This window comes from Dryas octopetala, chromosome 3, assembly GCF_963921425.1.
Source record: "Dryas octopetala chromosome 3, drDryOcto1.1, whole genome shotgun sequence".
Lineage (NCBI taxonomy): Eukaryota > Viridiplantae > Streptophyta > Magnoliopsida > Rosales > Rosaceae > Dryas > Dryas octopetala.
In genome coordinates, this window is record NC_141368.1 from 18,796,194 (window position 1) to 18,807,836 (window position 11,643).

Here is an 11,643-nt window from a genome sequence, read left to right on the forward strand (position 1 = left end):
AAGTTTAGTGATTACGTTCCCTGATATGCATCCATGTATTTACTCTAGTGTCCCTATACTATGGCATGAGACTCACCATCTCCTCAAGTGAGAAAGCATTAGCATGTGCTAGTCTTATCAGAATGTTAATGCTCAGTTAACATTCGATCCCTTCGTTAATCAGGAATGTTTAGGAATCTATTCATCAAGCAAACATGGGTCTCTATGTTCTACTCTTAGATTCCATAGACTTATTTATTCATTTAGACATTGATCCTAAAGTTCTCAATGTAATGAATAATGCATATGTCCATTAATTAATGTGTTACCACCTTAATTGATATATCCATTTACAGGGAAGGAGCTAGGATTTAGAACTCAGGGGGGCTAAATTAAAAAAAAATCAACGGTACGATGAAATTTCATTAATGAATAAAAAAGATACATCTAGTTAGGGGGGGACATAGTGAGCCTTATCCCTCAAAATGCATATTTATACAAAAACATAGACTAGAAAACAACAACAAAACAATGAAACATGCAATGCAAATACATGCAAGATAAGACTATGCAAATTGAATCTTGCGCTTCTTCAAAACATAGAAATCCTTAATTACTGAATTTGTACTTATAGTATCAGAAAGCTCTCTTTCAATGTGGAGAATCATACAATCATCAAGAAACTCATCTTCTATCTTGTTTCGAAGTCGACTTTTAATAATCTTCAAAGATGAAAATGTTCGCTCCGTTGTTGCAGTAGAAACAGGAAGAGTCAATACTAGACAAATCAATCTAGCTATATATCATGGGAAAGAAATTTGACTTCCTTGTTTCAACTAATTGACGACATAAATTAGAAATAGAAGATGTATTATGGAACTTGGGATCAGAACGCATGTCTACCTAAAAGGGGCATTCCATTTTTAAACTAACTAACTTAGCAGAAGTGAAATCTTGAGGGTAGAACTTCATAGCAATATCACATATATGTTCAGTTTTAAATGATTTGAAACTATCACGAGGATCCAATGATGAGATAAGAGTAAGAAGTTCCACTGCTCAGGGGTTAAATCTAGTATCTAACTCCACCAATTGAAAATCTATAACAGCATAAAATACATTTACACGATAATGATGTTCAACTGTTATAAAATTCCTTTGTTGACAAGAATGACCTGTACCCACCCTATAACGAGCACCCAAATCAGGCATAATGATTTCATGTAATTCATAAAATGATTCTACACTTTTCAGAAAAGTATCCCATCCATTTTCTCTCAACTCTTGGAGAAATAATTTTGTTGTTGAAACAAAATTCAAAGCACGTACAATCTTGAGATTTGTTCTGCAATGCTTGAGAAAGAAAGTTAGTGATTTCCATAACTTTATTCAACAAATTAAAGCAAGTTAAACACATAACCAAAAGATGTCATCCAATTAATAAGACTATTGGTTTCCCCACGTATATCTTCGTTGATTCCACTTAAAAGCATTATTTGAAGCATTGTTTGAAGCATTGTACTAGTTGAAGCAAATAACTCAATTAAGCTTCTACTAGAACGAAAATGAGACCTTCAACGAGTAGCTCCTGCTCGTGACAAACACACATTTGATTTTTTCCTGTACCTGTCTCAAGTTTTCCAGCATTTAACAAATCTTGAATTTCTTCTTGCCGAATAGCTTGTAATTCACAATGATGCTTGACAGAAGAATCAACAAATTCACAATGAAAGTTAACATTGAATAAAAATCCCAAGTATCAGACACACCTCTAGCTGCAACATTTAAAGCTAGTTGAAGGCGATGAGCAAAACAAGGCACATAATATGCATATGGGCAATCTTGAAGGAATAATGCTTGTAACCTGTTCAATGCACCACACATATTGCTAGCATCATCATATCATTAGCCACGCATATTTTTCACTTGAAGATTGTAACTAGTAAAGCACCTTGCATATATGATTCGTAAGAGTTATGGATGTAGTGTTGGGAACACTCCCAATGGCAAAACTCGTTCTTGAATAAGACCATTACAATCAACAAACCTTAAAATAATAGTCATTTGTTTCTTACTAGATACATCAACCGATTCATCAACAAGAATACAATATGCATGGTTTATCCCCAATTTCCTCACAAATCTTCTTCCTCACTTTGTTAGCCATAATATGTAGGATTTCCTTTTGAATTTCAGGTGCAATATACTTTCCATTATGAGGAGCATTCTCTAAGACAACATCTGCAATGTTAGTATTCAATTTTGCAAACATTTTAACAAGTTCAATGAAGTTGCCTCGATTGAATGAGCTACTAGATTCATCATCACCTCAAAAAGCCAAGTCGATCTTGATTTGCTAGAAGCCTAACAGCCTCTATTGTTATCCTAAGACGCAATCGGTTTTGCTCCACTTGTTTTGATGATTGTGTATTCATCTATACATTAATATGTGTAGAGGGGTTTTTCAAGAGATCCCAATTCTGCATATTTTGATGATGAGTTGAGTTTACATACCCTATATGCTTACAAACACCACATTTTTTCCCATCATTAACCCTTTTCCAATTTGGATACCCATCCATAGTAAATGTAGGATGAGAAGGCGGGTTAGTATCAAAAAGGAAGCAAGGAAAACAAAATGTCTTGTCACTACTAATTGAATACTCAAGCCAAGGCCATTGAGAATACCAAAAAGCTTGAAATCAGCACATTTGTCGTCCGTCAAAAGAGGAAGGGTAATCTTTTAATTTCGGTTGACATGGTCCTAAGTGAATATAAGCTCTTCGAACATTACCATGTTCATTAACAGGATACTTCCATATTGCTTGACGTAATCATGGATCACGTTCAAGAGTACTAGTAGTAATCTCATATTTGGATCAACCTCGACTCTTTCAGTCTCAACTCTTTCACTTTGAAACTCAGAATGATATTGCTCATCACAAATTGGTGTAGATGAAGAAGGATCGTTTGTTTTCTTAAAATATGAAAGAATATATACTTTTTCTTTTCTTCAGAATTTGTTGATGATTCGACTTCGACATGATAAACTAAAACCTATTCACCATATATTATAAACATGATATGTAAGGATATGCTAAAATGAAAATCCCTAAATCAAATCCCTAAATTGATAAATACTAAAATACACATTCCATAATACTTTGTAAATTCAATTAAGTCTTAATGTATGCATAACTTAATCCCTAAATGACTAAATTCACACCTTCAATTAAATCCCTAGTAATAGAATAAAAAATCTAAATTCAGCTCCAATGCCCAAATATTTAAATCTAAATTAAATTTAAAAACAAAAGAAATATAATAGAGTTAGAAATTATAAATACCAAGAGGCAAGAGAAGATGTTGATTGTTGCACTTGCAGAGAAAGGCACGTGAGAGCAGATGCAGAGCACTAGAGAGATTGGGGCCACAGGTCACTGCGTGTCGGCGATAGAGACAAGAGAATAAAGTTTTGGCTAGTTGCTCTTTTTTGTCTCTGTGATGATGGACAATATGTTGGGGTGATGTTTCTTTGTTTTCTCCTTTTTAATTTGGGTGGGTTGTGAGCAGTGGGATTCAATACATAGCTTTTTAAAACAAAAAATTAAGATGGCAGTGGGCTGGACTGGACGTGTGTAAGTGTTTTGTCTTTTTTAATTGGGTTGGGGTGGGCTGTGGGCTGAATACATACATAACTTTAAAAAAATAATAATATATTAGGGTGGGCTGGAGCATACTATGATGATCCATCCCTGTCCATTTAGTCACATCAACCAATTACCATTGGTTTTAAGACATATTTCCAACACGAAATCTATTAGAGTACCACAAAAATCTGATCCTCAAAGAGCCAATATGACGAAAAATTATAGGATATAACCGATATACCGCAAAGTAGTACAACCAATCCAACGTGTAAGGGTATTATTAGACGATGTGTTTATATTAGTAGGGTATAGTACTATTAATAACATCCACTCATATTATAACAAATAGACCAGCTATACCACGTGTCAATATAGCGGTTATACAGAATAATTTCTCCAATATAACCACCATCCAAAACGAATTTGAGATCTCTCTCCGTCTAAAAGATAACTAGTTGTGTGCAGGCGTTTCTACCCATCGTCGGGCCATTGTATTCCTGCGTAGTTAATAACCTCCCCATCAGACTAACACCTCGACCCTCATCCATATTTGGATCCATCTTGTTACCGTAGGAGTGAAGGAATAAACCTAGGCACAATAAGAGTTATGCAGCCTTAATTAGAGAAAGCACCTCGAGAGAGGAAAGACTGGCATAGCTAGGCATTTACGATTTACTCTCGACTGACCAAGTTTTGGCATAAACATTGATAATTACCTAGTTTCTGTTTTCAGCTAATTATAATATAAAAGTTCAAATTTATAAGTTCTTGTTAGTGACTTAGTGTTCTAATTTTTTTCGTTTTAGAAAAAGAAAGGATATAATATGATATGACTGATATAGCTAGTGATATCAAATAACACATATATAAAATAAAAAGAAATTAGAACGTTTTGGCCTAAAGTCAAAGAGTCCTCCTGCCCTCCATGGTGAAAAAGTGGTTCTCTAGCCTATAGGGCTCCCATAATACAACCCTCAAAGCTCCATCGACTTTCATGATTTTGACAATGATGTGGTCTAAATTCTAAATGGCCATCATCTCATCCTAAAGTACTCCACCAGTAGTAGTACTATTTTTAACAAAAAGAAACCAAAATGTACGTCCACCACTAATACTATTCTGGTAGTTCCCTCTTCTCTTCAACACTTCCAGTACTATCCAAGGTGGATTGGTCAGACACTGTAGAAATGGTTGACCTCTCTGAAGAAGTGGATTGAGTTGAAGGCGATGGTAAAAGTCTTCCAGTTCCACTTCCAGTCGTCTGACTCATTCTTGGCGGAGTAATCTCTATACTAAAGGTGTCAGTATCAGCGTGTGATTCACAAGAGCCTGGCATGCTTGCAGCCGATTCCGATTGTGGTGGTGAGAAGTCTCCGATACTACAAACTGGGTTTGCATCATTCAAATAATTCAAAGCATAAACTACCTGCATTTATATCAGACAACAAACCCATTTGATTTAATGTCTTAGCTTTTTTTGTACTTATGATATATGAGCAAATCAATGAATAGGACAATACTTATATTAATAATACTACAGACACCAATTATTATCTAAATTTTTGGTCACCAACTCATTTGGCCGCTAACATGTCAATTTCTTAGCTATTGAATTGTAAATAAGTAACATCTAGAGTGAGTCCATAAATAAATACATGAAAAAAATGCCACATCAGTTTGGATAAGAATTTATGCCTTATATAGTTAGTACTATATAAGGCATAAATTTGTATTGATTAGTAATGTGTATTTGATGATGTTGATTGGTGAAATTCATGACTTTCATGATCCAAATTCCAAATTTTTTTTATGCCAATTGATGTCTTAGTACTTTATTTGTTTATATTTGGTCTCACTTATTTTTCATGTGCACCCTATTTATTCTTTTAACAAATAAGATAGTGCTAATTGGCTTACCCAATAAAAAAAAGATAGTGCTAGCTAATTGGTATCCAGAATTTGATATTGATCTTCATGCCTGTTCAGTTCCACTATTTATCTTGTGTCCTAGTTTTAGGCTTATATTGCAGTTATTGTTTTGAAGGACATGATATTGATGCAGACATACTTGTATATCCATAGTCTACTTTTAATCACACGTGGACATACCTTATCCATAGTTAATCTCTTGTGAGGATCCCTGCTGAGGCATTTTTCTGCCACTCGAACCATCCAAAAGAGTTGGTGAACATCATGCGAATCTACATTCCTGGGGTCGATTAAATCTGGGTAGTTCCTTTCTTTTAATAGTGGTCTTGCCTGATAAGAAAGTAATAGAACTGCTTATAATTCATAAAAACAATGAGGAAATGTGAAGAGAAATACTAGAAGGCTGCTCCTTTATTCTTATTTTGTTTCATTATGAGTACTTAGTGTTTCTTTTGTCTGCATGTCATGACCAGTGGTGGATAGGCTATCAGGACTTGAAGTAATCACAGATCTCATTTGCAAAATTATTTCCTTCTTTATTTGTTCCCCTCAAAAGCTATCAAACATAACATGCTTTTTTAAGATTAAAAAAAAATAAAATAGGAGTCCAAGAGAATATGAAAACTGAAAAGCAGTTTTTTTATTTGGTGGTTGAAGTCTTGAAGGTGTGAGGAGTAGAGTGCTATTTAAAAAGACATATTTATTACCAATATATGGTAATATGAATACATATTTATAAAGATTTATGGTATGGAAGCTCTTACCCATCCCACAAGACTTTTTCCTCCAAGCTTCTTGTCAGTAGGCCTCAGTCCTGTGATAAGCTGTAATAGAATGACCCCAAAAGCATAAACATCTGTCTTGGTTGACACTTTCCCACTTTCTGCATATTCTGGTGCTAAGTATCCCAGAGTTCCGACAACTCTTGTTGTGTCTGATGATCGATCTGAGTCATCATGTTGAGTTCTTGCAAGACCAAAATCTCCTAGCTAATAAACACAACATGTTAGATGGTTCGTGGAAGTGGTTATTTGGGTTACACAATGAGGATTGGTTTAAGGGTATCGGATAGTTTGTGCACTCTGGCTCAAATGGTTTTTCTAAAATCGAGTCCAGTAATTACGGCAAAAGAAACTTAATGATGTTTCATTTTTATTATGAATCTTATTTCTTTACTAATTGTATAAGATTTAAGGGAAAAAAACAAAAGAACTACATATTGAATTCGAGTCACATATTAGCGACTCTGTCTTAGGAAATTGATTTTCCTGGATTGACCCCATGTAACTACATCATGATCGATATCAATGGGTATGTTGGATCTTAATGCTGGTATTAAAAGAAGAGATATTTTGTTTAGTTACCAGGGATTCATGATCATGTGTCACGAGGATGTTGTTTGGTCTCACATCTCTGTGGATGATGTTGTTTTCATGCAGGTATTGTAAGCCTTTTGCAGCTCCAATAGCAATTTTTATCTTCTTATCCCAATTGAGAGGTCTGATGGTGTGCTCTGCATAAATTTAGCACATATTATTGTAGGGGTTAGACTTCTCTATTCTGTAACAGCCAAGTACTAAGGAAAACACCTGGTGCTTCCAAAATTTTAAAGAATTTTAAATTTATAGGTTATTTTAAGTTTGTTTCCTTCTTACTTGATAGATGTTGATCCAATGAACCATGGCAAACATATTCGTAAACAAGGAGCCTCTTGCTTCCTTCTGAACATGATCCTAACAGCATGACCAAATTTTCATGTCTTGCCTTGCTGAGTACATGAACTTCAGACTTAAATTCTTTCTCTCCTTGGCAGCTTGCATTTTTATGTTGCTTGACAGCAATCTTCATCCCATTCAGTTCTCCTTTGTAAACGGAACCAAATCCACCTTCAGACAGGAAGTTCTTATCCGAAAAACCATTTGTAGCAGCTAGCAGCTCTGAGTAAGTAAAGTCACTCTTCCATCCAATCTTTGGCCTTCTATTTTTGCAAACTGTGCACTCTGAATTTCTAAATTCCTCATTTGTTTGATATTCTCCAATCCAATCATTCTTGTAGCTATGCTGTTTATCTTCATCCGGGCTCCCGGCATTGTATGTTTCTTTTTGATCCCTTGCTTGACTCTCAGCAATTGGAAATGGGGATTTCTCTCCTCCTTTTCCTCTTTCAGTATTTATAGCGATTTCGTCCTCTTGAAAATGATGGGCAAGACTAGGAGTTAAGGTTTCAGTATTCCCCAGACTTGAACTTGAGACACTAGTCATCAGCTGTTCACTTGATGAGGAGGTATGCAATGTGGTAGATTTTCTATAGTTAGGCCATGGGTGTCCACGGCCATCCCCACCTTGTTCTTTGCCAAAACTGGTCTTTCGAGGACTTGGAGATTCTAAAATAATGTGCAGTCTTAATTATGTTCTTGCATTTGTACTGACGAAAAGCAATGTGAAATTATGTACGACAATATACCAAAAATTTCTACAGTGACTCCAAATTTTATATCAGGCCAAAAGAAGAAATTGAAATCTGCAAATTAGACGAACTCTGGTTTTTCTTTTTTCTTTTTGAAATCAAACTGGTGTCACACATAAGATATTTCATGCTCATTGTTAGACATGGTGATCATTTACATTAATGAATGATTTTTCGAATCATAGGATTTTATATTTGTGTTATTAGAAGCTGGTGATCATGGATGACATCCATATATATTTCTTATAAAAAAGTTAAAAAAAGGTTCACATCCATATTTAATTTAGTATCATAATATTGACTTAAAATTATTTGCCTAGCCTAGACTATCTTAATGTTACATTATAAGGGTTGTTGTGTCTTATGTATGCAGTTTGGAACTCCTAGTCCTAGGGCAGTGAAATGACTTGTGATAAAATTTCTTACTTTTAGGAGAAGGTTGATCCTCTGGACTTCCTGGTATCATTTCATCATATTTTACATGGATGCTGCGTTTCCTGGTGTGTGGTTTGCTGTTCCCCTTCGACATTTCTTCATATTTCGCATGGTCTGTGATGCGTCTTGTGGTGAGTGACTTGCTGTTCCCAAGTGGTTTTGGCCCTCTCAATTGTTCAACTGAATTGTTACGTTTCATCCTTGATATACCACATGACAACTTCTCCATGAAGAATTGCTTGTCTTTCTTCATCTGCCTGCACCAGCAAATTAAAAAGAAGCTTTCAAATTCCAAACCTTTCTTACTTTTCATTGTTTTCAGATGCATAGTTGTTTTCAATGAGAAATATTATTTTACTTACCATGCTGTGGAAATTTGCAAGTTTTAAGCATATATGAAAGGTTCACAAGTACTAGCAGCATGATTTTTCCATGATTTTTAAAATTTGAAACCATAACTACTACTAAAGCCTCAATCAATCATCAATGATTGACTAATTAACAAAAATTCTTTAGGCTGATTCATAAATTTCCAATTTTCTGGATACATATCATAAACATTTTTAATTATCTGAATTAATTTCTTGTGCAAAGTAAAAAAGTGAACTTTGAAACTAGATTGCACGACTCCCGCAAACGAGTTGAGCAGAACATTTTCAAAATCTTCAAATCTTTTAATTAGTGACTAACCTATCAAGAATCACCCATGTTGCCCCTAATCTTTTTGCAGCATCTATAGCAACCATCTTTGGAGAGGAACCGGCAAGCACCTCCATGTTGAACTCAATCTGCGAAATTTAATCAGAAAAATGACCCTGTTAGCATTTGATTGACAGTTGATGTTGTAAAAGCTTTCCTATACTATGTTAGCATTTGATTGACAGGCTGTGAGTACTCCATCAAATTCTCAATGCTGCACTTCTAATTCGAAAGTGTACGTTCTCCATACACATGCAAGATGCACTACTATAGCAGTACATAGATGAATTAAATGGATCAATAAATCTCTAAAAAAATAGCAGGTTATGGCCTGTGTTAAAAATTAATGCACATTATTGGAAAATACTACAAAATTCTAGAGACTTCCACAAAGCCCATACCAATTAAAGCTAGAATATTCCACATAGTTCTACATAATTCTAAAAATCTAGAAGATAGCTTGATAAGAAGAAAGAGTATTGTAGATAAATCTATTAGTAACTATCTTAACTAGAGAAGTCTACATAATTCCACATAAAAGAAGAGTCTAGAATATTAAGCTTATATAAGAATGTACTATAACATAATTAAAAGTGTAGTATACTCTAGAACCTACTAGTAGCATGTGGCTAATAGATGTTCTAGAGAAGTCAAGAGGGTTCATCTACTCTCTATATATATAGCATGTACCCATATCTAAGTGTAAGTAAGAGGCAATACTAAAAGCCACTACTCCTAAGTCCTATTGTCTTAGACATCTACTAAAGCCTTGTATTCCTCCTCTACTTCTAAATAAAATTGTCCTATTTCTAACTAAGGTCTCCACTCCACTCTAATACTTTTCACTCAAGTTTCTCATATCAAGCATAAGTAGCTAATAGAAGCTTACACAAGCCATTAGCTACAAGTGTCCTAAACACCCTCTAAATTTCTAACAGTGGTATCAGAGCTTTCTTATTGGGCGTAGGGTCATCCTAATTTACCACCATGTCTAATAACTCTAGCCAAAACTCTGTCCCTCTTCCAATATTCTCTGGTGAAAACTATGATTTTTGGAGCATCAAGATGAGAACCTATTTTATGTCTCAAGACTTATGGGACATTGTTACTAGTGGGTTCTCTGTTCCAGAAAGACCCACCGCTGAGCAACGAAAGCAGGCGAAGAAGGACGAGCAGAGAGACGCAAAGGCTCTTTACGCTCTACAACAAGCTTTTGATGACACCATATTTCCAAGGATCATGGGAGCTACAACTTCAAAGGAGGCTTGGGATACTTTGAAAGAAGAGTTTCAAGGAAATGAAAAGGTACGTAGTGTCAAACTACAAACTCTAAGGAAAGATTTAGAAAATCTTAAAATGAAAGATTCTGAGACCGCTAAAGATTACTATTCCAAAGTAAAAGAAATAGTAAATCAATTGAGAGCTTATGGTGAAATGATAACTGATACAAAAATTGTAGAAAAAATACTTATTAGTCTTACTGATAAGTATGACCCTATAGTCACTGCCATTGAAGAGTCAAAAGATATAACGGCTCTTTCAGTGACAGAACTAATGGGTTCTCTAGAAGCATATGAACAAAGACTGAGTAGGCGAAATGAAAGTTCACTAGAAAGTGCCTTCCAGTCAAAAGTCAATTTAAGGTCTCAGAAATCTAGAGGAAACTGGAAATCAAAAGAAAATTCTAGACGAGGAGATAAACCCGATAACTGGGAAAATAAAAATGAAAACAAGGAGAAGAAAAACTTCCCTCCATGTGGAACATGTAAAAAGACAAGTCACCTAGAAAAAGATTGTTGGTTTCGAGGAAAACCAAAATGCCGAAACTGCAAAAAGTTTGGACATATGGAAAAAGACTGTCGGCTTAAGAAGAATTATCAAGCCAATTATACAGAAAAAAAGGAGCAGGATGAAGAGCTTTTCTATGCTTGTCAAGCAGCAATTGAAGTGAACAACAGGAAATGGTACATCGACAGTGGCTGCAGCAACCACATGACAGGAGACGAAAGCATCTTCTCTGAAATAGATACATCCATAAAATCCCAAGTTAAATTGGGAAATGGCGCACTGGTGGAGACGAAAGGAAAATGTACGATCTCTATCCATACAAACAAAGGAACTAAATTAATTCATGATGTTCTTTTAGTTCCTAGCTTGGAGCATAATCTATTGAGTGTTGGCCAAATGATTGAAAATTGATATTTTCTACACTTTTCTAGAGACTCCTGCACAATATATGACAAAAAAGATAAAAATCATATTATAACTAAAGTAAGGATGGAAAATAGAAATTTTCCCATCCATTGGCAATATGTCAAAAAAATGGTCATGAAAGTAGAATTAGAAGATTCATGGCTTTGACATAAAAGATTTGGCCACTTCAACTTTCATGGACTACAATTACTTCACCAGAAAAATATGATGAGAGATCTGCCAAGCATAAAGGAGAGTGGTGATGTCTGCAAAGGCTGTCAACTTGGCAAA

General features: G+C 35.0%; 1 protein-coding gene and 1 pseudogene across 1 annotated transcript; both read right to left on the reverse strand.

Moving 5' to 3' along the window:
* Positions 1 to 545: 545 nt before the first annotated feature.
* On the reverse strand, positions 546 to 2,561 carry LOC147291569 (uncharacterized; annotated as a pseudogene).
* A 2,182-nt stretch (positions 2,562 to 4,743) lies between these two features.
* LOC147291570 (uncharacterized) lies at positions 4,744 to 10,057 on the reverse strand. Its single transcript, XM_086235978.1, has 9 exons — positions 10,049 to 10,057; positions 9,151 to 9,248; positions 8,601 to 8,717; positions 8,452 to 8,537; positions 7,214 to 7,942; positions 6,923 to 7,071; positions 6,323 to 6,547; positions 5,739 to 5,888; positions 4,744 to 5,055 (listed from the first exon to the last, which is right to left on the reverse strand). The coding sequence occupies exons 1-9, from the start codon at positions 10,055 to 10,057 to the stop codon at positions 4,744 to 4,746; spliced, it is 1,875 nt and encodes a 624-aa protein (XP_086092104.1).
* Positions 10,058 to 11,643: the final 1,586 nt, after the last annotated feature.

Bases quoted from the DNA above. Each gene is read 5' to 3' on its own strand.
- LOC147291570 (XM_086235978.1), bottom strand. The intron at 8,718-9,150 runs GTTAGTCACTAA...TTGCTGGTGCAG, and splicing joins ACATGGGTGATTCTTGATAG to GCAGATGAAGAAAGACAAGC. The intron at 7,943-8,451 runs GTAAGAAATTTT...ACATTATTTTAG, and splicing joins GGATCAACCTTCTCCTAAAA to AATCTCCAAGTCCTCGAAAG.